A 25,486-nucleotide genomic window follows, 5' to 3' on the forward strand; every position below is an offset into this window, starting at 1 on the left:
CACCCAACCAGACCATCCACAGATCTGCTTGGCAACTCGGATGATGATGAAATATGATCCAACATAAATTTCCTGAACAGATCAAGTGGAATATTCGCTAAGGATAGTCTTCCATGTCATCCGAAGTCTTCAACCGACCGTCCAAAGAGCTTTGGAGTTTTCTGCAAATGGTTCAGTTTTTTTTTAGTCATTCGATGAACAAAGCATTGATTCAGAGACAAGTTCGATTTTTTTTTAGTCATTCGATGAACAAAGCCAATATTCAGAGACAAGTTCGATTTGGCACATTTTTACGGTAGCGAAAATTATCAACCAACCACGACCCAGATTATGCCTTTAGTTGGCCGTGTTTTTGTCCAATCTACTTGGAACCTCAACATGAGCGCTGCAACCACATCTGCGGGTTCCCCAGCAATCACAGTTGTCAGTTGGGGGCCAAGACACTGCAGGGCATTGTTACACCCAATTTGGTTTCAGGATTAATATCGTCGATTGGATTTAAGCCTCAGCGAGTCCTGGACCACAGTTTTAAGGCACCAAGGGAAGCAGGATCAGGACAGCAACCGCCTTCATTCATTTAAAGCGCCTATAAACTGCCTTTCCAACATGAGAGGCAAAGCAGAACCAACCAGAAGTTCACTGGGAAAAAGGGCAGAGATATCACTCCCAACAATTAGGATTCAACTCCAAGTACTACCATTAACAACTATCGGGCTTGAAAGAGATCGATGACATAAAACCCAACTCATCCGAAAAAAAAAACAAAAACAAAAACAAAATACGATGTAGTATCTAAGAAATGTAAAACTAACTAATACAATCAATCAATCAGGGATTCAGGGGTCCTTTGACTAATCACATCCACTCCACCTGCCATCAGATCATTCCTAGAAACGGTAACAAAATTATGTAAAATTTGATGAAGAGACTTCGGTAACCCCTCCCGCTGAGCACAACTCTACATGATGAAATCCTCGTCGTCATCGGGGAGAGGCTGACTCATTGCAGCAGCAATCTTCGCTTCGTTCCTGCAGGAAAAAAACGCGTGGTATGAGGTCAAGAAAACAAGGACGACGCAATATGAAGATGAAGATTAGATGTGCATTCGCTGGTGTTATAACTTATAATACTTCTAATATCTTGTACTTGGCAAATAATTGGTATTATGCCCATTTATGCAATATTGCTTCACTCAAAAATATTTTGGATGTATACTTCTTTTGCGCTACACATGCCATGTACTTGAACAGGTCGAGCACATGCGCGTGTGTGTGTGGTCTTAGTCAAGCAATGACGTGTATGTCAAAATGAAAGAGAAGCGAGTAAATGACATATGAGATGAAATTCTTAAGCAAGTAAATAACATATGAGATGAGATTTTTACTTTAGCTGAGCAACAACATCGATATGTACTTCAGGAGGAACAACAGCAACTTCCTCCACAAGGTGAAGATTAGGGTCCCTGCAAGTAGCAAAAGCAACCATGAACTGACCCTAATAAGCAAAGCTTCAGCATGAAAAGAACCAACTACACCTCAAAACAATATTCAAATTACCCTGCGAGCTTCCTAGCAAGATACACGAAAGGCTTCTCGAAGTTGTAGTTCCTCTTGGCAGAGATTTCATAGCACTGCAGATTCTTCTTCCTGTGGAATGTCACCTGCTTGGCCTTAACCTGCCTGTTCTTCACATCAACCTTGTTCCCGCAAAGGACGATCGGTATGTTCTCCCACACCCTGATATTTTTGCAGAAGTCAGAAAAACATCCACCAGTAACAAACAAAGCAAGGGAAACACAAAATGGCATAGAAATGCAACGTCACCTGCTGAGATCACGATGCCACACAGGGACATTTTTGTAGGTCAACCTAGCAGTAACATCAAACATGATAATTGCACATTGCCCATGGATGCTGCAGAACAACACAAGACATTCACAGTCAATATTCAATTCAATCAACTCTTCCCAGATCATTTCGAGGGACTTTCCACTTACTAGTAACCATGTCTGAGTCCCCAAAACTTCTCCTGGCCAGCAGTGTCCCAGCAGTAAAACCTAATCTTCCAAGGTTTGTGGAGAAGTCCATTGGGTGAACCTCAACACCAATGGTAGCTGAAACCTATAAAGCACATACAAAATTCACCAACAATGACGAGCTTGAAGCTTGGGTACTCAACAGCCTTCTGGCCCATCATTGCCTGCAAATGAATTATTAATGCAAGAGAATCAAGACCGAGCTTAAACTAAAACCCTACACTCAAAGAGCCAGCATCAAGAGCTGCACATAATAGATGGAAACCAGCTGAGACGAGGAAGAAGAAGAAGAGGCCGCACTCACCTTTGATGATCAACGGAGAATGAGGGAACGCGAGAGAGGATGAGCCTGTGGGAGGAATCTAATGTTGGGAGGGGCTGAGGAGAAGTGAGATAGATGGAAGCGACGAAGCAAGGGAGAGGAGTGGACTGCTTATATGCGAGCGGAGAGGGAGAGATAGCGTTTGTTTTTCAGGTTCATCGTATGGCTTAAGCTTGAAGCAACTATTTATGAGCTGAGAGGAAGCTGAACCCGAGGCCGAAGCCTTCACCATCATCGGGAGCCCGTGACGATCCACCATGCCCATGTCGGAGTACAGGCTTCTTCTCCCTCCTCCTCCACCTCCTCCTCTTCTTCTTCCTCCTCTTCTTCAGCATTATATGTTGACACTTGACAGAGCAGCTTCTGTTCTGTTATACGTTGACTTGTTGACTGCATTTCATTTTGAGCTTTTTCTCATAGAGATCTAATGGGTCAAATTCCGGGATCAGCCTCAGCCTTGGTATAATGGTTTGAAGTAGTTGTTTCGAGACAAATCAGAAGTAACAATTGTTTTGTTTTGACTTTATAAAGTATTATGCAAAAACTTTATGATATATATATATATATATATATATATATGTAATATATCGATTATCATAGAGAAAAGAAGGGTTATGATCATGACTCATGATTGAAGAGTGATACAGACGAGGGGATCGGTCGTGATTAAGAGAGACACATACCATTCATTTCTCGGCAGTATTACGGTTAGTCAAAACTGAAACATCAATCACCAATAAGGGATTGGACCCGCTGATAAGCTGACAATAAGCAGTAGGCCAGATTCAGGTTCGATTCTCTCAGGGGTCGGCATCTAGGATTTAATAGCGGGCTTCAGGCTATACAATACACCGCTCGGTGGACTAGTCGGTTGCTACGGTACCAAACACCATCGACAGCAAAAAAAAAAAAAAAAAAAAAAACTGAAACTGAAACATCAATGAGCTAAAACCGACAATTTACGTACTTCCGGTCCCACGAGTTTGGAACATATGTAAGTGGTCCCCAATTCAAAGGCACATTGCCCTCGTCTTGTCTCAAGAGGGGGCCTTACATGGAGGAGCCTTTGTGCCCTTAGACGGCCCCATCTATGCACTGGAACCGTGGCCCAACACTATGAAGACAACGGAGGTATGCTCCATGTCCATGGTGGTCCAAGTCGAATCCCACATGCGAGTCATCTAACTCCTTTGTTCTGTTTCTTTGTCGTGGCAACACTAAATGGATAGGCAAGTGCATGTGACGTTAGTTCTGCCCCTCTGGGGATGATGTTCACAGAGCAGAGAACATCGTTAAACACGGCACCATTTGTAGGACAATTGTCAGCAAGGTTCGAAAAGGAAAGAATAGTCATTCCACCTGAACCCAAAAAATTCAGAAAGCAAATACAACTAATCAACAGAGCAAGTTCACTGGCTGAGCAACTGGTCATTTGAAAAGGATATGCTTGGGGTCCGTGATCCCCAATGGTCAAATTAACTACTGTAGTAGAGCCTTGACCTTCAAAACAACTATACTATATAAACTCTCAAAGCATTTTTATCGTGCTTTTCGATCGGTATCATCAAATTGGGTGATTGGTTTATCGTGTTTTAAGGTGATCATCGGCTCAGGGTCCTTTTCTCACGGTCACCCAAATCAAAGTCTATAAAACCTTGGACGCTGTTTTTTCTCGGCCGACCAGACCATACACTCCTGCTTGGCAGCTCGGATGCTGATGGAATAATCCACATTCCACAAGCGTTTCCTGACCAGATCAAGTGGAATGCCCAAGATAGTCCTGCGTCATCTGATGTCTTCAACCAACCGTCCAAACAGCTTCCTTCAGAGGTTTTTACGAGGGCTCGGCCGTTCCGGAGACAAGTTCGATTGCACATTTCTACAGTGGTGACAATTCCTAGTCTTGGCCTTGATAACTCCTTTATTTTGTCGTGTTTTAATCCAATCTACTAGGAACCTTGATCAATAGAGCTCCTGCAGTCCAGGTTCAACAGCATTTTACAGTCGGGCCAGCCTCTCCAAGATTGCATGCTAGACCAATATGGTTTCAGGATCAATGTCCAAGATTTATGCGTCAATGACTACTGCAATAAACCTCAATTTAAGGCCCGAAGAGAGCCTAGCAATAGCCTTCATTCATTCGTTCATTTAAAGGTCCTATATAGACTGTCTTTTCATTTCAACATCAGAGGCAAAGCAGAGCCGACCAGAACTTCACTCAGTCAGAATAAGGTAGGTAGAATATCACTTGCAAGATTCCAGTTTCAAGTATCACCGAAACAACCATGGGGTTCAAAAGAGCTCGACGACACCAAACTCAAGTTGCCTGAACTAACAGAAAAACCTAAGACGATGTAACAGTAAAAAAAGGAGGAAGAAGAAAAGTCTAGCTAACTAACTAACAATCCACCTGTCATCATACCATTCCAAAAATGGTAAATCTATCACGGCGAAGTGGGGTTATGTAAAATTTGATGCAAGAGACTAAGGTAACCCCTTCCCATTGAGCCCAACTCTACCCGGACAACTCGTCGTCGTCATCAGGGAGAGGCTGACTCGCAGCAGCAGCAAGCTCTTTCTCGTGCCTGCAGGAGACATTGCATGATATGAGGTCAAGGAAATTAAGGAGGACACGATATGAAGATGACAATTTAGACATGAACTGGCTGGTGTTCTAAATTTATGATATCTTATACCTAGCAAATAATTGTTATAATATAACCATTTATGCATATTTCTTTACTGTGCCCTACACATGCACTAAATACTTGAACGGGTCAAGCACATGCTTGTGCTTAGTCAAGCAATGCATATGTATGTCTAAAGTGAAAGAGAAGTGAAAGAGAGTAATGTGTGTCAAGTAATGCATGTGCTTGTCTTCATGTGTGTGTGCGTGTGTAGGCTTAGTTAAGTAATGCACAGGTATGTCAAAGTGAAAGAGAAGTAAATGACATATGATATAGGATTCTTACTGTTTCTGAGCATCCAAGTCAATGTGTACTTCAGGAGGAGCAAGAACAGGCATCTCCGCAAACTGAAGGTTAGGTTGCCTGCAATTGCCAAAAGTGACCATGAGTTGACCCTAATAAGCAGAGCTTCAGCACGACAAGAACCAACTACACGTCAAAACAATATTCAAATTACCCTGTGAGTTTCCGAGCAAGATACAGGAAAGGCTTCTCGAAGTTGTAGTTGCTCTTGGCAGAGATTTCATAGTACTGCAGATTCTTCTTCCTGTGGAATGTCACCTGCTTGGCCTTAACCTGCCTGTTCTTCACATCAACCTTGTTCCCGCACAGGACGATTGGTATGTTCTCACACACCCTAATATTCAGCAGGAGTCAGAAAAACATCCATCAGCAACAAACGATCAGGGGGGCTGGAAACAAAAATGGTACACGGATGCAAAAATCACAGACCTGCAGAGATCGCGATGCCATGTAGGGACATTTTTGTAGCTCAACCTAGCAGTAACATCAAACATGATGATCGCACATTGCCCATGGATGCTGCACGACAACACAGGACATTAACTCGATAATTCATTCAAATGCAGATCAATGTTAGAATATCTAGTTCTTTTATCTCTTTGCAGTATTTTACTACCAAATTTCTACTTACTAGTAACCATCTCTGAGACCCCCAAACTTCTCCTGTCCAGCAGTGTCCCAGCAGTAAAACCTGATCATGCCGTAGGTTGTGTTGAAGTCCAGTGGGTGAACCTCAACACCAATGGTAGCTGAAACCAATAATGCGCATTGCAATGTTGACTATCAATCCAACAACATAATAAATAATAAAAGTATAAGAGAAGTATGAGAAATTAAATCCAGTCAAGTCAAGAGCACTCACGCTCGTATATCTTCTCAAACTCGCCAGTAAGATGCCTCTTCACGAAAGTGGTTTTACCTGCAATGCAAAAGCAGAATCACAAAACTCAGCCACAACCATTGCTAGCCAGGTGAAACTGAACGACAAACGACCGGAGACAGCGAGATATATCAATCTATAATCGTCATTTACGGCTGATGATGATTCGTTCAGTTCGACATCGACAGAACGCTACACCTCGAACAATTATGGCTCGTAATCATACGACAGCATTAAAGAGGAGAATAGGTCATTGGCCTAGCCATCAACTACGAACATATCTATCACATCAGGATTCGAGGTTCTGCCGGTTATCAGCTAAATGATCAAAGAAGCACGTCCAGCGGCAGCGCGGCAACACACATGCAATGCAATGCAATGCAAAGCAAAGCAGTTTGAAGCATTGATCAGGGGGGCAAATCAAGAGCCATACAGACGCAGAAGGAGAATAAGGATTACCAGTGCCGCCATCACCGACAATGACGAGCTTGAAGCTCGGGTAACTAACAGTCTGCTGGCCCGGCAGCGCCTGCGAACGGAAAGGAATCAATACGAGAGAGAATCAATCAAACTGAAGAACATAGAGTAGACCGAAAGAGCGAGCATCAAGAGAGAGCCAGGCAATCGATGTAAAAAAACTGCTGAGACGAGACGAAGGACAAGAAGCCGCACTCACCATTGATTGACGAAGTCGGGTGGGAGCGAGAGAGAGAGAGGAGTAGCGTCTGAGGAATCTGGCGTCAGGAGGGACTGAAGTCGAGAGGGACTGAAGGAAGTGAAATCAAGGGAAGAAGAAGAAGGGAGGGAGGGAGAGCGAGGGAGAGGGTTTGTTGGTTTATATAAGGAAGGCATAGTCAGAGAGAGGGAGGGACAGTTAGCGTGAGACTGAGGTTACCGATCGAGTAAGTAGCGTCTATTTTACGTGTGGCGTAAGATTGAATCAATATCTGCTACTATTTATAAGCCGAAGAAGCCCTTCACCGACATCCTCTTTGATCTCCAATCCTTGGCGTTGCCGTCTTGCCAATCGAGAGAACCGTAGGCATTGCTAAGATCGGGAGCCCGTGACGCCGATGGTGGATTCGCCATGCCCATGTCGAAGGAGAGGCTTCTTCCTCCCCGTCAGAAAAAAAGGGGGCCGGCCCAGCCTGCTTTTAAAAATATTATTACTTTATAATTTAGTTCATTATTATTATATCTTGACAGAGCAAGAACTATATATATATATATATATATATATTTTGCTTCATCAACATAAAGCGAGAGCAGCTTTTGTTCTGTTCTGTGATAAGCTGTCATGCTTACTTGCAATTTTCATTTTTGAGTGAGATAGAGTGAAGGGTCAGTCAATTTTGGGGGGTGTCTATAGTGCTGCCGATGGGTTAAGGGTCCATTTCAATTAAGCATTTTCATAAAAATCATAAGAAACAACTGATTTCTTTTGACTTTGTATTGAAGAAGTATGTATGTAAATAGCTTTGAGTCATTGTCAGAGGACTGAGGAGTGACATGTAAGAAAAAAAAAAAAAAACCGTTGCTGAGGTTACCTTTGCCTTGACCCCCAATTCAAAGGCCCTTTTGTCCTTATCTTTTCTCAGCAGTAATATGTATCGGAGACAGCTCCATGGGATGTGATGGGATGGGTTATGACGAAGAAAGACACCATGCTAATTGCATGTGCTTCCATTAGGCAATTGCATCCGACGATAGTTCTGCTTCTCCAGGGATGATGTTCATAGGCAAGGCAGAGACCATCGTCAAATACGGGTGTTATGTGCAGGACCGTTGTTAGCATGGCTCGTATAGGAACAAATAGCCATATCACTCTTTGACTTATATATCAAGACAAAGAGGCCCATGAATCAAGAGATTATACTCAAGTCTGCCCAAACTTATTAGTGCCTCAGACTGAGAGAAGATATGCACAGTCGCTGCATTCCTGATTTCCAAATCAACCAGTCCGATTGGCAGGTACTCCTGAATAGAGCATGGAACTTACGATAATTTTAACGTACTTTTGTTAAAAGTCATCAACTTCGCCATTGGTTTGTCGCATGCCAAGGATCCCCTCCCAAACAACCTCCCAACATGTCGGGAAACACAACCACGCTGATAGATAGCCCCCTTGATCTGAAATTCTTCCATTTACGGCTCTCACTGGAAGGGCTGAAACCACTACAGTAGGCTTCCACCCCACACTAAGTTCGGGCTCCCAGCCCAACCTCAGCAGCCACCAGAAGGGACAAGACAACCCGCCATCCCCACATAGACTACCATGGGAATCAGCTCAGGGATGCTCCTTTTCTCAACCAACCATCCGTAGACTGATCAACTAGGCAGTCTGGCACGTCATCCGATGTCTTCAACCCACCGTCCCAATAGCCTCGTAGGTTTTAATAAATGCTTAGGTGTTTGTTCATCGACAAAGGAATAAGTTTAAGCCCCATGGAATTCTACAGCTGTGAGAATTCTTATCCAGAAACGGCCAAGATAATAGCACCCCTACTTTGCCGTGTTTGAAATCTCAAGGGGAATGCCGCAACTTCCTCGCAGTCACAAAGCAACTGAACAGGATTCAACATTAATATCCACCTAAAAGCATCAACGAGTTCTAAAGCTCCGCTCCAAGTTCCCCAAGGGCAAGGCAGCAAACACCACCATACGTTTAAAGGGCATATTCAACTGCCTATTCAATTTTAACCGTTAAGAGGCAAAGCAGAAGCGACCTGAACTTACACTCAGAATAAAGTAGAGATACCACTCAAAAGGATTCAACTCCAAGTACCACCGAAGCCACCATCGGGCTTGAAAGAGCTCGAAGACACGAAACCCAACTTATCCGAACAAACAGAAAACCAAAAGGACGATGGGTAAAGAAAAAACCTAACTAATACAATCAATCCATCATTGGTACTTTAATTAATCACACCCACACCACCTGTCATCAGATAATCTTAAAGAAACAATAAAATCCATTACGACAATGTGGGGGTATGTAAAATTTGATAGCAAGGGACTTTTAAGGTAGTAACCCCTCTAGCTGAGCACAATTTTACTCGAATGCATCATCGTCGTCATCAGGAAGAGGCTGACTAGCGGCAGCAGCAAGCTCTGCCTCATGCCTGCAGGAAGTAATGCATGATATGAGCCCACGAAAATAAGGTAACACGATATGAAGATTACAATCAGATGCGAATTCAAGGGTCTTAGTTAATAATATATACTGCACGTAACAAACAACTGGTAGTATACCATTCATGCATATATCTTCACTATAAACTAAATTTTTTTTACGTTGCCTACGCATGCCAGGTACTAGGAAAGGACAAGCATGTCTGCAGGTGCTTAGTCGAGTAATGGATATGTACATCAAATTGAAAGAGAAGTGAGTAACATATGCAAATTGAAAGAGAAGCAACACATGCAAATAAGATTCTTACTGTTGCTGAGCAACCAAGTCAATATGTACTTCAGGAGGAACAAGAGCAATAGCCTCCACAAAGTGAAGGTTAGGGTCCCTGCAAATTACCAAAAGCAACCATGAATTGATCCTATTAAGCAAAATTAACGGCATGAAACAAACCCACCACCATCAGGGAAAATTCTAATTACCCTGCAAGTTTCCTAGCAAGATACAGGAAAGGCTTCTCAAAGTTGTAGTTGCTCTTGGCAGAAATTTCATAGTACTGCAGGTTCTTCTTCCTGTGGAATGTCACCTGCTTGGCCTTAACCTGCCTGTTCTTCACATCGACCTTGTTCCCACAAAGGACAATCGGTATGTTCTCACACACCCTGGTATTTGCAGTAGTCAGAAAACATCCACCAGTAACAAACAACCAGGGAAATTACAAAATGGTATAGCAGCAATGCAACATCACAGACCTGCAGAGATCACGATGCCATGTAGGGACATTCTTGTAGGTCAACCTAGCAGTAACATCAAACATGATGATTGCGCACTGCCCATGGATGCTGCAAAACAATACAAAGACATTCACAGTTAATATCTGATTCCAATCAAGAACTAATTTGAAAACATTTACAGCGCAAGCTTAAATCAACTAAACAAGGCATTCCAATACATTTGCATGGACAGGTTCAGCAAAATCGAATGCATTTAACAATTTTCAGTATATCATTGCCAGGGACTTTCTACTTACTAGTAACCATCTCTGAGACCACCGAACTTCTCCTGTCCAGCAGTATCCCAGCAGTAGAACCTGATCTTCCCGCAGTTTGTGGAGAAGTCCAGTGGGTGAACCTCCACACCGATAGTAGCTGGAACAGATAAAGCAAAATTCACAATCAATTCAGCAACATAAAAACCCAACAAATGTACAGGGGAAACTAATCAGTCAGAAAGTACTCACGCTCATATTTCTTCTCAAACTCGCCAGTGAGATGCCTCTTCACAAAAGTGGTTTTACCTGCGAAACCATAATCACAAAACTCAGCCACAACACATTACTAACAGCCAGCTGAAACAGCTTAATTCCAGAAGACAGTGAGATAAATCTACACTAATCACATACAGCTGTAAGCGCTAAGAGCGCTGATTGAATACTGTGTCTCATAATCATAGGACGCATTGCCAAAGAAAATAGTCATTAGGCATTATCTAATCTACTTGTTTACAAACACATCGAGTAAATGTCATGCATAGATAATCATGCTAGACAACAACCTACGAGCTTCCAGTCTGGTCATGCTAGAAATGATTCAACAGAGAAACAACATCTCACTCCAAGAACCACGTCCTGCTCGACACATACAGCTGCAAAGTGCTCGGACAACGCTGATGAGAAAAATGAAGAGTAAAAAGAGAGTAAATTTACCAGTGCCTCCATCACCGACGATGACGAGCTTGAAGCTCGGGTAATCGACAGTCTGCTGGCCCGCCAGCGCCTGCAAACGGAATCAACGCAAATACAATCAAGATCGAGCTCGAACTAAAACCCTAGACTCAAGGAGCGCGCATCAAGAGCCACGCCACCGATCTGAACAAGCCGAGGCGAGGGAGAAGAAGCCGCACTCACCATTGATGATCGACGGAGTTTTGAGGGGAACGAGAGAGAGAGGATGAGCGTCAGATGAATCAATCGTCCGTAGAAGAGATAGGCTGAGGCGAGGGGACTGGTAGCGGAGAAGAAGCGAGGAAGAGTAGTCGGCTCCCGCTGGGGTTTATATGTAAGGCGGAGAGACAAGAGACCCTAATTCTTCACGCTTAAGCCTGACGCAACAATCTGGACCGTTGGATTCGATTAACTTTTTTCAACATCAGCAGTTGACTGCGTTTTCTTTACCCTTCTTTTCATTTAAATCTGTTTTTTCTGCTTTTTGAAATTCGAAATTTCAGATTTTTTTTTCCAATTACGTGTCTTATTTCCTTTTTTGTCTTCCTTCGAGAAATTTCCTTAAAAAAATTCCTTAGAGCGGTCTGATCTTATCATAACCTTATATAACAAGGCCTAAATGTAGCAGATCAACTTTGGTGGGCTTGGGCCCTTTTAACAAGGATGGACTAGAGAAACTTTAGTTGGGCCATGGCAAGATTTCGAAGATGGGGCCCAACCGATCCATGATTAGCCCAAAATCAAAAACTTAATTAGTAACCTACCAAGATCAAGCTTATAGGAAAACTTGTCACTATCGAGACATTCAACATTGCCCTTGAAATTCTATACGGACATAAGACTATTCTCAGAAACCCCTGATCAGGCCTAAACAACACATTGTAGCGCATTTAGCATTCTCCGTGGGTACCGGCGACTTCAGTGGAGGGGTCGAGGTCACTGATTGGCGGTCCCGACCCCTTCATTTCCTTTCGATTTTTTTTATAGGATTAAATAAAATAAAATGAAAAGTTGAGTATATGAATAGTAAAAGAAAAATATTTAGAACCAAAATGGTTAAAAGGTTAAAGGTTGAGGACTGAAAATGAAAAAAAAAATTACGTCATAACTCCCTATATCTAACGAAACAAATCGCAGGAAACTAATTATTCCAAATAAAAAAAGGAGTAATTGCACTGGTGGTCCAAAAAAATTCACTAATATATCAAGTTGGTCCAAAAAGTTTTTTTTGCTATTTGATGGTACAAAATGTTTCAAAAGTGTAACATGATAGTACAAACCGTTATCTCACCATTGACACCGTCAAACGAAGCTGATGTTGCCGAAACGTGGCTCTGATATGTTTTTAAGAGTTAGTGGAACGTTACATGATGGTTCAAACTCTTTTGAAATTATCACTTGATGGTCCAAAATGTTTTACAGATGTAACATAATGGCACAAAATATTTCTTTAATTAACTTAAAGGTCCACCCATGTCAATGGCTAGATGACGACGTCAATGGCGAGATAACGGTTTGTACTATCATGTTACAACTTTGAAACATTTTGTACCATCAAGTAGCAAAAAAAATTTTTTGGACCAACTTAATACATTAGTGAAACTTTTTGGACCAATTTGATACATTAGTGAAAATTTTTAAACTATCAATGTAATTATTTCAATAAAAAAATATAATGCGATTTGTTTCGATTCAAAATCACAAGAGTTTTTGTCTTTTTCATTTTATTTGAAGTGGATTTAGTTTTGGAAAAAGAGGAGAAGTAAAAGAAATTCAGCAAAACCGCCATTTGGCGCCCCAGGTATTGAATAGACCAACGCAATTCGCAAGCCGAAGGTGAGAGGTTCCCCAATTTCTCTGTCGCCCCTCTTTCTCTTCCCCCCAATTTTCGAGTCTCGTCGGAGCCGACAATGGCGTCGCAGCCCAGTCACTCCTCCGACAGGTAATCCGCCGGAGATGCCCGTACATTTGTCTCAGTTAGCTGCAATCGGAATTTAATGTCGATCGCAATCGTTATTCTTGCAGGGAGGCTGTTCTAAGGAAACAGAACAGAGGACCCCCGTTCAAGTATTTGGTCCCTCTGGTGTACGCCCCCGTTCTTCCTCTCAGTAAGTGCTCCGAACAATCGTCCCTCCTCTTATCGATTCGATCCAGCCTCTTCGCCCATGTCTCCCATGGTTTCCCGTCCAAAAGATGAATTTTTGGTATCCGTCCTAAAAGGTGAATTATTTGTGTTAAATTGTTGATTTTGCAGTCAGGATTGGGCTGCGTAAGAATCCGGTGGTGAGGGACAGACTGTTCACTCTTGTACTAGCTGGGGCGTTCGCTCATGGGTTCTTCTTGGTGTATCCTTTTCTTTTTCAATGTTCTTGTTGCGATGTTTCTTGATATCTTGTTCTGTTACATCAGCTTCTAAATGGCCTGTAGTCAATCTTCCGGTTTGGTTTTTTTTGGGAGTTGTGGTGGGGGTAGACCCTGGGTTCGGGATCCCATAGTGAGCTGAAGCCAAAATGGGCTAATAATGGAGGTCGGTTTGAGATCAGAGAACTTTATGGGAAAATTTTGAAAATGAAATTCTTCAGGAAGGCAAGGGCATCTGAGCATTATCATTTGATGACTGAAGGTGCCTGTTACACATTAGTAAGCTGAAAGGGTGAATAATGGAGGTAAGGTTGAAATGGAACGTGTGAAATCATGGAATTTTATGGCAAAATTTTTGAAAGTAATGTGGGAAAACTTTTAGGAACTCAAGGGCACTTTAGAATGATCATTTGATGAATGAAAGTGTCTGTTACACGAGTAAACCACCTTCTTATATTGAGGGTGCATGCGTGATATCCATTTTCACTGGGGTTCCTGCTGGGATATCAGTTGAACTGTTCTTGGCATATCTACAAATGTTTGTTGAGCAAATGGTTGACAAGAACGGTGAATTGAAAATGTAAAACATGGAGAAACGATGTCAAACAATGTTCTCATTTGAGAGTGAGGTGTTTTGTGGTGCCAAATTTTGCCGAGTCAATTTTATTGAAAGCTTTGGGTATTCATCCTATTTGTGAAAAGTTTTATGCAGGTATTAGAAATCCGAAGTATCTGCAGACTGCAGATGCATTACATTTTAGAGGGAGAGGCTCGTAGACTGCAATAATCCCAATCCTGTTGTGCACTGTGAGCTGAGAAATAGGCAACATCCTGTTGATATGACTTGACTTGCTAAAAATCTGTGGTTCAGCATTTTGTTCATTTATCTTGTGCTCATCGTTAATCTTTTGTTGATGAGATATCTTTCATCCAATTATTGGTGTTCTAACTTATTGATCTCAGTTGCACTCCAAAGCACATGTCATCATTCATACATTAACACAACAGTCTTCTAACCTGAATGCACTTTTCGTTGAGATGCATTTACGGCCTCTGACTGTAGCGGTCTGCTGCCCTGATGTTTTATCAGTTAAGTTTAGGATGGTTTGGTTTTCCTTATTCATGCTTGATGGTATACAATCCCTCTTGGCCAATACAATTCTCTTCGTTATCTGCATTGACTGCAAACACGGGCATTTCTGTCATTGCCTTTACTCTTGGTGCTATCCATTTAAATGTTCTTACCTGGGGCAGCAATGCATCTTCTAATGTCTCTATGATTAGAGAGATTCAGCCAAATCCTCAGCATCACCTTCGCTTTTCCTTAACTGCTAACTCAGAACGGATCTGTACGACGTCGAGAGCAAGTGAATCAGCAGGCTGAGATTGACTGAGAAGCAAGGACAGAACACTACTGCATATTCATCTCGCAAGTTTCAGCAGTCCGGTGATCTTGGTGCCTTGTAAGTGGCAGGAACTGTCTGCTATGGTAAATGAAATTCATTTTTGGCATACGGGGTTGTAACTTGTCTTCTTTCCCTTACATGAGAATGACGTTTCTTACGAATAATTGATATAAGCCATTTTTCACCTAATACTCCCCTACTATATCTATATTACAATTGCTGGAAAAGTTAGTTGAAGTGTTGCTGTCTGTATCTTGGTGGGACTTCTCATCATGTGCAATCTATGGGAAAATCCGTTCCAACCTTTAGTATTCAAATCACCTCGTATGCGTACTTTACTAGTATCTCATTTTCATTTTTTTCTACGTGAATTTCCATTCACGTAAATAGGTCTAGAAACGACTTTCTTAGCAGTATGTCCATATGGTCTGTGAGCTAACTGGGTTCGTAAAATTGCACTGAAACATGAAGAAGCTCCACATGTAACCCAACGTCTCTTGATGTCTCCAATAACCTCACACCACCTTCAATGGGCAACTGGCCTTCAAGATTTTCTTGAATATGGACATGTTCTTTACATGTCATGGAATTCGTTTTCTCTCCAATGAGTCTTCTTCAAATGAGCCAAAATGGAAAAAAGGGAAAGTCTGAATTAGCAATTTCCAATGGTCTAGGAAAATAATTATATTATATATATATATATATGTATGTATGTATGTATACAAGCATATGCCTTAGATTCCATATTTTCAGTCAATTATTCCCCTGGAAGATTTGAGGATCTAAGGTGAAAGATCCATATTCTCCATGGTTGGGAATCTAGTAAGTGGATGTGGAACCAAAATAATTTTTCGATATAAATGTGAGGATTTTTTTTTGTTTTAAAATAAAAATCTGCGTATAATAATAATAATAATAATAAAGAATTATTAGAAAGTAATTGACCAATTAAATCATCAGAAAGTGCAGACGAAAGAAGCATCATAATTGTTGAAGCATTTTCCTTTCTGGAAAGCAACCGCTACTTAGATATGCTGCTAAAATGTCTAATCATCTTCCTGACTTAAAATTAGAAATTAGAATTGACATATATAATTAATAAGAAATTAATAATTAGTAATATATACTCCAAGGGGTAATCACTATGAGGAAAGCATTATTAATAGACCGATAATTACATCTTACATTTCTTAATTAATACGTACATCAAACCATGGCATCACTTTCATCTAGAAATTAAAATATCCATAAATATATGCTACGAAATCATGATCTTACAATATACAACGAAGTATATAGACATATAAGTTCAATTCCCATGGCCCAAGTTCATAGGTCCGGCTGGGCCGACGCGAAGTCAGAGGCGAGGCGGGACGCGATGGCGGAGTGGTACATGGCGTCGTGGAACGATGCAGTTTCCAAGGTCATCTTCCTGAGCTGCTTGGCCTTCTCGTCAGTGAAGCACCCCGGAGCGAACCGGGTCGTCCCGGAGGTCTTATTATGGCCCGGTTCCGAGGCCGATCTGGCCTTACCCAGCTTCGCAGGGGCCGTACCGCCGGTAGAGTCGATGTAGTCGGGCTCGGAGGACCATCCGAAGAGCGGAGCCCACCAGCCGGAGGAGGAGGAGGAGCTCCGGCGGTTAGGATCGGGCCTGCGGCGCTCGGATGTGGAGGCGTAGATCCCGGAGGGTCTGAAAGGAAGGAGGTTGGAGGCCATTGAAGTGATGGAATGGAAGTATGGTTTAGAGAGAGAAAGCTTTGGATGGATTAGTTGCAGAGAGAGAGAGAGAGAGAGAGAGAGAGAGAGATGGAATTGGAAGGAAGGAACGAAGGTAAAGGAGCATATAAAGCTGGCTAATGTTTTCAAGGGAGATGGGGGTGGGGAAGATGGGAAACGGATAAGAGTGGACACGTGGAGGTGTATCGTTGACGCTCTCGTGGGGTCCGGTTCACTTTTTTATGCGCTTTTTACCGGTTGGTCCCGTAGTTCGGTCTTTATTTTCTTTATTTATTTTTTAAAAATTCACAGAGAGAAAAAGTGGAATGGAATAAATTTGGCTTGACCGATATGTCCTTTTCTTCTCTGTAACTTTAATTACAAATTAGTAAGATTACTTCAAGATAAGAACATTTGAAAACATAATAATTTGTTCTTGTTCCTTCATTGAAACAATTATGCATATTCATCGGAAATAATAATTCTGGATAAAAAGATACGTGGTATAGCCGTATCCGAAATTAAGAGATTTTAAATTTGATTCTCGCAAATGAGAGTTCTTATGCTTATTTGATCCCTTTTTTTCCGAAGATATTTGATTCCTTTTTGCCATCCTTCCGCCCATGGTCCTCATAATTGAAAAAATATCAGTTCCCTGACGTACGTTTAATCTTAGAATACATATATTCATACAGTGAAGTAAAATATTTACGGGCTTCTTTGGTTTTAGGATAATATTTTAGGATCACAATTCTAACTTAACTCTACCCACTACAAAACAAAATAACTCATACAAAGTCAAATAATGGGTCCCATTTATATCACTTTTTTCCACAACAAAATAACATAACTCATACAAAGTCAAAGGGTGGACCCCATTTATTCCACTCAAAATCAAAATCAAAATCTAATTTTAAAATACTACTATGAAACCAAACGCAACCTACATTTATCAAATGCTTCAGTCAGTGTATAGATTTATAAATTAATATTTTTAGAAACATATCTAACTTATTCAAATTTCTATATAACTTTTCGATGATTAATAATATTTAATATTGACAAATTTCTATATAAATTCTTTTTTTTTCCTTAGTACGTGGATATATATTTACATAAGTACGTATTATTAAGAACATTTAATCTATTTGCAAAAGATATAACTATGGATTGTTTCAACTGTATAAGTACTTTTATTATAATTTAAAATATCCTATAATATTATAAATTTAAGAAAAATATATCAAAAATTTATGTATTGCAGGAGTAGAAAAGGTGGTTATATCTCCTAGACGAACACGCTACGTGCATCACAGTCACACCAAAAAAAGAAAGCACAAGGATTATGATTACGAAAATCATATGGAGCTAAAGAGAGACGAGAGAGATAGCCCATATGGTTTAAATTATTGCGTTGAGTCATTCACGATTACGGATGTAAGTACCAGGTCTATATATTATTCCAAACTAATCTTATTCCGTCAAATTTTTTCGCTTTATCTAGTTTTGAATCGTATATCTGTCCACAATATTATCTGAAAAAACCATTTCACCATGTGGAAAATAACCGGTTTCTAATTTCCTTCACGTGAGAAATTAACTAGCAAACACAGTTTGTAATTGTGAGAGCGTCGTCGTCTTTTCTGTTGCCGTTTTCCGCAGAGATTTCCACTGGCCGCATGTATGAAAAGACAGCCGCGCACGTTGTTTTTTTCGACGGAGGGAGAGGCCAGAGGGGCAACTTTTGGAGGCTTTCACGGGCGCAGGGTCCGCGAAGGAATCACACACCGTTGCTGTCATTTTCATCCGGCCGAACCGGCCTCGACGCGGCACGCAACTTTGAACAGTATGCTTTTTTTTTTCCCTGCCGACGCGGTTTCTGATGACCCGACTTTTCTTCCAGTGATAAGAGCCCTTATAGACTGCGTCATCTGATTTTTGAAAGGAACGTAACAGTAATTTTAGGTCGAATGAGCAAGAATATTGGACTTCTGTACGTATTTATCGATAGCCTCTGAGTTGAGCGAGATCGGAGTCGGGTCTAATCGACGATTTCGCTGAGGCATTTGCAAGATAAACTTCCGTTGATGTTTCCTTGGCCATAAATTTTTTGCAGAGCCGAAGTGGAAAAGCCCAGCTTCACATGTCGAAATGTTCCCATGGCAGCCCATCTCATAGGCCTAATGAATTGAAGTGCCCCTCCTCCTCCTCTGTCTCCTCGTCTGCTTCTTCCTTTTCCTCCATTCCCTTTCCCTTTCATTTTCGGATTCTTTTAGCCCCTCGAATAGAATAGGACCCATGCGGTTTATTGTACCTTAATATACTAGTCATGCTATAGGGACGATGCAGTGAGATCTTATATTATAATATATGAGCTTATGATAGCTCTTACGAGAAAAGACATGAATCCCACATGAATTTTTATTGACTCTGTACGTTATGTCACTCTTATTTCGAGATTATCGAGTAAATCATGAAGGTGGATCAACGAAGCTCTAAGGATAAGGAGCAAGGACCAACAACACTCAGACCTTCCAGTCCCCTCTAGATGCTCGAATCGTCTTCGAACATTATACATGATTTCTCTTACAATATCCCATGTCAAATGTTCATCGATGAGCAAATTCGGCTATTTCCACTTCACCTTAGTACAACATCGTCGAATCCCCAGGATGCACAACTGAACTTCAATGTCTGGTCATGCAAAGTAGCCGAGGAAAATCAACAAACTGCCGTTGCTTGGTCTATTATCTGAGTTCCTTCCCAACAAGATCGTAAGTAACTTGTTCGTAATTGTACCGTGTCCTGCCTCAGTTGACGGTTTATTTGGGCCCTGAGTTCTGCAGACACCTAAGTGCAAAAGGCCCATCTCCACATTTCAATCGTTCGTAGAAAGAGAGGCCCATCTTTTATTGGCTCTATAATGAAGTTCACTGCTCAGCTTCTTTGTGGTCTTCTCCTTTGTCAAGTCTCGGTCTTTTCTTGTATAGGCTCAGTCGTAGGGTTATACTCGAAACAGTCGTATCGAATTTCATCGTGATCGATCAATAGGGGCTACTTTGAATAGTTACGTATAAACCAGCAACATAGAAAGGGCAATAGATATTTGATGAAAATATAGGATTTTTTTTTTCATCATAGGTCATGAGGCAGGATCCGGGATCTCAAAACCAGCAAGGCAACATTGTTTGGACTATGGCTTGGGGCTAAAGCACCAGGTTTTCGCAAAGCAAGAACTCCGCAACGATAATGAATACCGAGCAAGCCCAAAAAGAACTGATGGGATACGCATCAGTTCATACTTAAAAAGCAGCCTAATGCATCCTCAACATCTGCCATAACAAATGAATTTGAAGAACTCGACTGAAAATTATGTTCGACCTTCCGGCTCTGCGGAGTGATGTGACATGTAAGTGCGAGGTGTGATCTCCAAGAGTTGCACTTGCAGGTTCCGATAATAAAGTCTCTCAAAAGTATTCCACTCGTGTAAACTTGGCTCGAGATGAACCGGGATGAAGAAAGGGCTACCTGGAACCGGAAATCGTCCAGTTTTCGCCTTGAGGAGCTGCACAGACATCTGTCTGATCTTGTTGATGAGAAGTCCTGCAGCAAATTTGACTTAGAAAAAGAAATAATAAATTAAGTAGCACGAATTGACAACTGCCAACAATCATTCACGATCAGGAATTGTAAAATAAACAATCTACTGCTTAGACCCAAAATCGTCGGCTGAAAATAATTCCTTCTTGTGTTCATTATATTAATCCATAATGAATAATATTTCTACGGACAAGTCATGATCAAGAAAAAAATGGCTGGGGGCAACAGGAAGAGACAGAGTAAGAGAGAAGACAGAGTTGACCTTTTCCATAATCAGAAACCATACATGAGCAAGTGAGGTCTGAGGGAGCTCCTCAGAGCAGCAGCCTCAACAATGGCAGGCAATACACAAAGCCGGGGCATCTGGGGTGTCTCAGTCTGCGGTCATGAAGAGATTCAGGAGCTGTCGAGGGACGGAAGCCACTACAGTCTCTCCACTGGGATCTTGCCTTCGCTTGGTGCCAGGAGCAACCGGAGAGTCCAGCTCCGGCGGTTCATTATTTCCCCTTACGATCATCGTTACCGGTAAGACAAGTTTGACAGCAGGTCCATTTACTTTTTCCTTTTCCATTTGGTTCTTTCTACATGATTAAACAAGTTTTCTTTTTCAATGATTAGTCCTATGATCGGACACTTGTATCAGTTAATATTCCAAATCCATTTGATGACAAAAAACCTCGTGAATTCGGACTTGCTGTAGATGCATCTATGTCAATCCTATCATTCCTTTTCCATCTCGGAACATTTGAATTTTTCTCCCGACATACTTGAAATAACAGTGGCTTGAATTCCAAGTAAGACTGTACCCACCATGTTACAGCATCTACAATGCAAAAACCGTTTGCTATAGTTCATCGGACTACCTCTTACTAGAAATCGGACAATCATTTCTTTTCCATAGTAACTGGGGGATCAAACCGATTGTTGCAGGGTATGGCAGAACTTTTTGGTTCTTCTCGTGGTGTATACTGCCTGGGTATCCCCATACGAGTTTGGCTTCCTCAAGAAACCGTCACAGCCCCTGTCTATTGCTGATAACATTGTCAATGCGTTCTTTGCCATCGACATCATTCTAACCTTCTTGGTGGCCTACCTCGACAAATCTTCTTACTTGCTTGTCGATGATCATAAGAAGATCGCGTGGAGGTACACAAGTACATGGTTTGCCTTCGATGTTATATCCACAATCCCCTCTGAGCTTGCTCGGAAGATCACCCCTCCGCCACTTCGATCTTATGGCTTCTACAACATGCTTCGGCTTTGGCGTCTCCGAAGAGTCAGCGCCCTATTCGCAAGGTAGATTTGTTTGTTCCATCCTGTGAGTCATCTTACGGTTCTTCTATGGAAACTATGTTAGAGATATGATTCATTTTCATCGGTTTTTCTTGGAATAGACTGGAGAAAGATCGGAATTATAACTACTTCTGGGTCCGATGCACAAAGCTCACTAGTGTAAGTATTATGCGTAGCAGGTGATTTCCAAGACATGAACTTCTTTAGTCATCGTAATCTCACGAAGAAATTTGTTTATTTTCCCGGTAGGTCACCCTTTTCGCAGTTCATTGTGCGGGGTGCTTCTACTATCTCCTGGCAGCCCGTTATCACGATCGAGAGAGAACATGGATCGGAGCCTCCATGACTCTCGAAGAGAGCCTGTGGAACCGTTACGTGACGACTCTTTACTGGTCAATCACGACTTTGACTACTGTTGGTTATGGAGATCTACATCCTGTTAACACTGGGGAAATGATTTTTGACATCTTCTACATTCTCTTCAACATCGGGCTGACGGCCTACTTGATCGGTAACATGACCAACTTGGTTGTCCATGGAACTAGACGCACGAGAAACTTTGTAAGTAAAAGACTTCTCTGGTCCTTTTTTATCCGAATCAACAATTCTGAGCAACAGATCTTCCCGAAAGCCGAATATTTACGCGTAGTGATAATGATTTTTCTGTGGTTATTGATTTGTTCATAGAGGAATACAATACAAGCAGCCTCGAATTTTTCTATGCGGAACCAGCTGCATCCTCGGTTGCAAGACCAGATGCTCGCGCACTTGTGCTTGAAGTTCAGGACAGATTCCGAGGGGCTTCAACAGAACAAGGCTCTCGATTCTCTCCCTAAGGCCATTCGGTCCAGCATTTCGCACTATCTTTTCTACTCTCTCGTAGACAAGGTCTACTTGTTCCGTGGAGTCTCCCATGATGTGCTCTTCCAATTGGTACTGAAAAAATTGACTAGCTCGTCGACTTTGATGTTTTTGCTTTTGCGAGTTCTCCGTGCTTTCGACAGACATGCTTTATTCGGCCCTCTTATTTTTTGTACTTGTCAAGGTTTCGGAGATGAAAGCCGAGTATTTCCCGCCCAAAGAGGATGTGATTCTGCAAAATGAAGCGCCTACAGACTTCTACATTCTTGTTACCGGTGCAATGGTATTACTTTCTCTCAAACCCCATTTTCTTGAATGAGCTGTTTCCAATATTGGTCCAATGTTCTTATAATCACACGTTACTACTTCTGCAGGATAGGCTGATTACTGGAAATGGAACCGAACAGGTAGGCTTTACGAGAATTTCTCTGCTCGAAAGCAATAGCTGTTACATGGACCAGCTTACCAATTCGATCAAGTCGTTTCAGGTTGTTGGAGAGTTAAAAACGGGAGATATTTGCGGCGAGATTGGCGTTTTATGCTTCCGGCCGCAGCTTTTCACTTTACGGACTAAACGATTGAGCCAGCTCCTTCGGCTTAATCGGACAACATTCCTCAATATAATCCAATCCAATGCTGGAGATGGGACTGTTGTTATGAACAACCTGATTCAGGCATGTCTTCAAGAACACTATCATTCAACTCAACTGCCATTTTTTTGAGCCGATTTATTGACAGCGGACTAGCTTTTCACTGACCTGATTAGCGTTTTTATCTTTTTTCTTGCTGGTCTCATTGTTGGGGGGGTTTAGCATTTGAAGGATCTCAAAGACCCGATCCTGGACGGCATGTTGATCGAGACAGAGAACATGCTCGCCCGTGGTAGAATGGACTTACCACTTAGCCTGTCTTTCGCGACACAGAGAGGGGATGACGTGCTGTTGGGTCAGTTGTTGAGACGAGGTCTCGATCCGAACGAATCAGACAACAGTGGGAGGACACCTCTGGTGTGAAAAAATTATTTCGAAGGATTCTGGTTCTAAATGATCCATAACTGTTTCCTTCTCCCAAGTTGATTATCTAGTTCTGTTTTGCTTTTCTCAGCACATTGCTGCATCCAATGGGAGTGAGAACTGCGCGCGCCTTCTCTTGGATTACAGTGCGAATGTCCACAGCAGAGGTACTTTCGAACTGCCCATCAATCGTATTCCTTACTACTTTTGACACCCGGACAGTAAGTCAGTCGCATCCTCGAAAACGGTCATCCGGCAGGTTACTGATAAATTTATTTTCTGCAAGTCCATTGGAAATAGTATTTGCTCCCACTAGTTTGTGACAAGCAATATCTTCCACTAGTTCCTTCACTTCTGATGAGGTTATCAGAACACTAAATATACTAGTCCCAACCCGCTGCGTGTTTATCGACAATAAACGACTTCAACCCTTTTGACAGTTAAAATAATGGACATCAAATATTAGTTTGATTCAGTTACCCAAATAAGTATTAGTTTGATTCATTAAAGAAAGTTGAAGTTGATTTCTTTTTGAACTCTTATCCGAAACAGATCGTGCCGGCTTAGATCATGCTTTCCATTTACTTGATAATTCAATTATCCGTAAGTCTTCTGCTGATATATGATTGTTTAGGGGCTTCCATTCCATGTGCACTCGTCTTAAAAACAGGTGGCGTTTCCATTTATTTAAATAGCTTGACAGAGACTTATTGATGCATTGACTTATCTTCGCTCTTTATGTAAAGTATACGCTACTTGCTATTCACGGATTAAAGCCCATTTTCTCTTCTTCTTAATACGATTAATTAGTACTTAAGAAGTTATTTAGGCCCCGTTTGATTTGTAAGTTTGATTTTAGAATCATGATTTTGATTTTAACTCAACATACTACACAACAAAAATACACGTTTTCCAAGTCGAATTTATAATCTCATCTCATTTGTCATTTTCCACTATGAAAATCAAAATCAAAATCAAACTTACTTTTAACTCTAAAATCAAACGCACCATTAGTTTTTAAAATGGGGATCCGGACTATATTGGCCGATGGGTCCTCAGCAAACACGGACTGTATTTCTTGCAGCATGTTCCCCTGCACATTTTGTCTACTAAACGTTAGAGATCACATTTTCAGATTCCGATGGGAATGTGCCATTATGGGAGGCAATGCTAGGCAACCACGAGTCAGTAGAAAAGGTCCTGCTAGAAAATGGAGCTGACCTGAGCCATGGGGATGTGGGCCACTTCTCGTGCATCGCGGTGGAAAAGAACAACCTGCACTTGCTGGAGGAGATTGCTCGACTCGGGGGTGATGTTAAAGCCCCGAGGAGCGACGGCACCACCGCACTCCATGTGGCAGTGTCGGAAGACAGCTTTAAGGTTGTCGAGTTCCTCCTGGACAAAGGTGCGGACATTGATAAGCCCGATATCCATGGGTGGACCCCGCGGGACCTTGCAGAGCAGCAGGGTCACGATGAAATAAAACTGCTCTTTCGGTCTCACAGGAAGACCAAAGCCCCGTCTGTTGTTATCGTCCCAGAGATGCAGCCCATGATATCCCATGGGCTAGGGCGATTCTCAAGTAACCCAATGGTCCAGCCTGCATCTGAGGAGGGTCGGTTTATGGATCGCCCAATGCGAAGGACCAAGAACTACTTCCAAAACTCCCTCTTCGGGATCATCTCGGCAGTTCATACCAATGAGAGAGAGCTGAATCGAAATGCCAAGAAAATTAGTATACAGAACCGCACTCGGGTGACAGTGAGCTTCCCTGAGGCCGGGGAAACTGGCATGAAGCTTGTGGTGCTTCCTGGGAGCTTACAAGAGCTGCTTGAAATCGGGTTCAAAAAGTTTGGTTTCTTGCCCGACAAGGTTCTGAGCAAGGAGAGAGCAGAAATAGACAATATAGAGATCATCAAGGATGGAGATCATCTGATATTTGTCCGCGATAAGGGATCCAAAGAAGTCCAAACCCTTGATGACGAGGACGGAAACGTCTCCTAGAGGAGAATGGTTTCGTTTTCAGTTATAAGTTTTTGTTTCTCCGATGTGATTTCTTATGCATTAAGAAGCTTCCTCTCTCTGCTGTTTATATTGACAGAAGTGAACGCAATGCAATGTACATTATACAGTATTATTTTGAAAAAAAATTAAGA

The 25,486-nt window shown here is 41.9% G+C and overlaps 5 protein-coding genes and 1 pseudogene across 5 annotated transcripts; 2 read left to right on the forward strand and 4 right to left on the reverse strand.

Moving 5' to 3' along the window:
- Positions 1–635: 635 nt before the first annotated feature.
- Positions 636–2,196, reverse strand: LOC116201980 (annotated as a pseudogene).
- Positions 2,197–4,575: 2,379 nt separating this feature from the next.
- LOC116201975 (GTP-binding nuclear protein Ran-A1-like) lies at positions 4,576–8,804 on the reverse strand. Its single transcript, XM_031533471.1, has 9 exons — positions 7,775–8,804; positions 6,904–7,375; positions 6,687–6,756; positions 6,210–6,266; positions 5,979–6,096; positions 5,777–5,866; positions 5,502–5,681; positions 5,330–5,407; positions 4,576–4,942 (listed from the first exon to the last, which is right to left on the reverse strand). The coding sequence occupies exons 2-9, from the start codon at positions 6,904–6,906 to the stop codon at positions 4,873–4,875; spliced, it is 666 nt and encodes a 221-aa protein (XP_031389331.1). The 5' UTR covers positions 6,907–7,375; positions 7,775–8,804; the 3' UTR covers positions 4,576–4,872.
- A 155-nt stretch (positions 8,805–8,959) lies between these two features.
- On the reverse strand, positions 8,960–11,436 carry LOC116201978 (GTP-binding nuclear protein Ran1B). The gene is made up of 8 exons (XM_031533474.1): positions 11,264–11,436; positions 11,063–11,132; positions 10,598–10,654; positions 10,388–10,505; positions 10,110–10,199; positions 9,840–10,019; positions 9,668–9,745; positions 8,960–9,349 (listed from the first exon to the last, which is right to left on the reverse strand). Exons 1-8 carry the CDS (start codon positions 11,264–11,266, stop codon positions 9,280–9,282), a joined length of 666 nt encoding a protein of 221 aa, XP_031389334.1. The 5' UTR covers positions 11,267–11,436; the 3' UTR covers positions 8,960–9,279.
- A 1,425-nt stretch (positions 11,437–12,861) lies between these two features.
- Positions 12,862–15,151, forward strand: LOC116201977. The gene is made up of 4 exons (XM_031533473.1): positions 12,862–13,022; positions 13,106–13,188; positions 13,335–13,425; positions 14,782–15,151. Exons 1-4 carry the CDS (start codon positions 12,991–12,993, stop codon positions 14,810–14,812), a joined length of 237 nt encoding a protein of 78 aa, XP_031389333.1. The 5' UTR covers positions 12,862–12,990; the 3' UTR covers positions 14,813–15,151.
- An 832-nt stretch (positions 15,152–15,983) lies between these two features.
- On the reverse strand, positions 15,984–16,677 carry LOC116201976. Its single transcript, XM_031533472.1, has one exon. The coding sequence runs from the start codon at positions 16,561–16,563 to the stop codon at positions 16,177–16,179; it is 387 nt and encodes a 128-aa protein (XP_031389332.1). The 5' UTR covers positions 16,564–16,677; the 3' UTR covers positions 15,984–16,176.
- A 3,618-nt stretch (positions 16,678–20,295) lies between these two features.
- LOC116202033 (potassium channel AKT1-like) lies at positions 20,296–25,479 on the forward strand. The gene is made up of 11 exons (XM_031533541.1): positions 20,296–20,688; positions 21,094–21,459; positions 21,558–21,615; positions 21,706–22,017; positions 22,144–22,389; positions 22,502–22,600; positions 22,692–22,724; positions 22,806–22,991; positions 23,130–23,324; positions 23,422–23,497; positions 24,466–25,479. The coding sequence occupies exons 1-11, from the start codon at positions 20,498–20,500 to the stop codon at positions 25,332–25,334; spliced, it is 2,631 nt and encodes an 876-aa protein (XP_031389401.1). The 5' UTR covers positions 20,296–20,497; the 3' UTR covers positions 25,335–25,479.
- The last annotated feature ends 7 nt before the right edge of the window (positions 25,480–25,486 follow it).

The sequence above is a fragment of the Punica granatum genome, chromosome 3 (genome assembly GCF_007655135.1).
Source record: "Punica granatum isolate Tunisia-2019 chromosome 3, ASM765513v2, whole genome shotgun sequence".
Taxonomy (NCBI): domain Eukaryota; kingdom Viridiplantae; phylum Streptophyta; class Magnoliopsida; order Myrtales; family Lythraceae; genus Punica; species Punica granatum.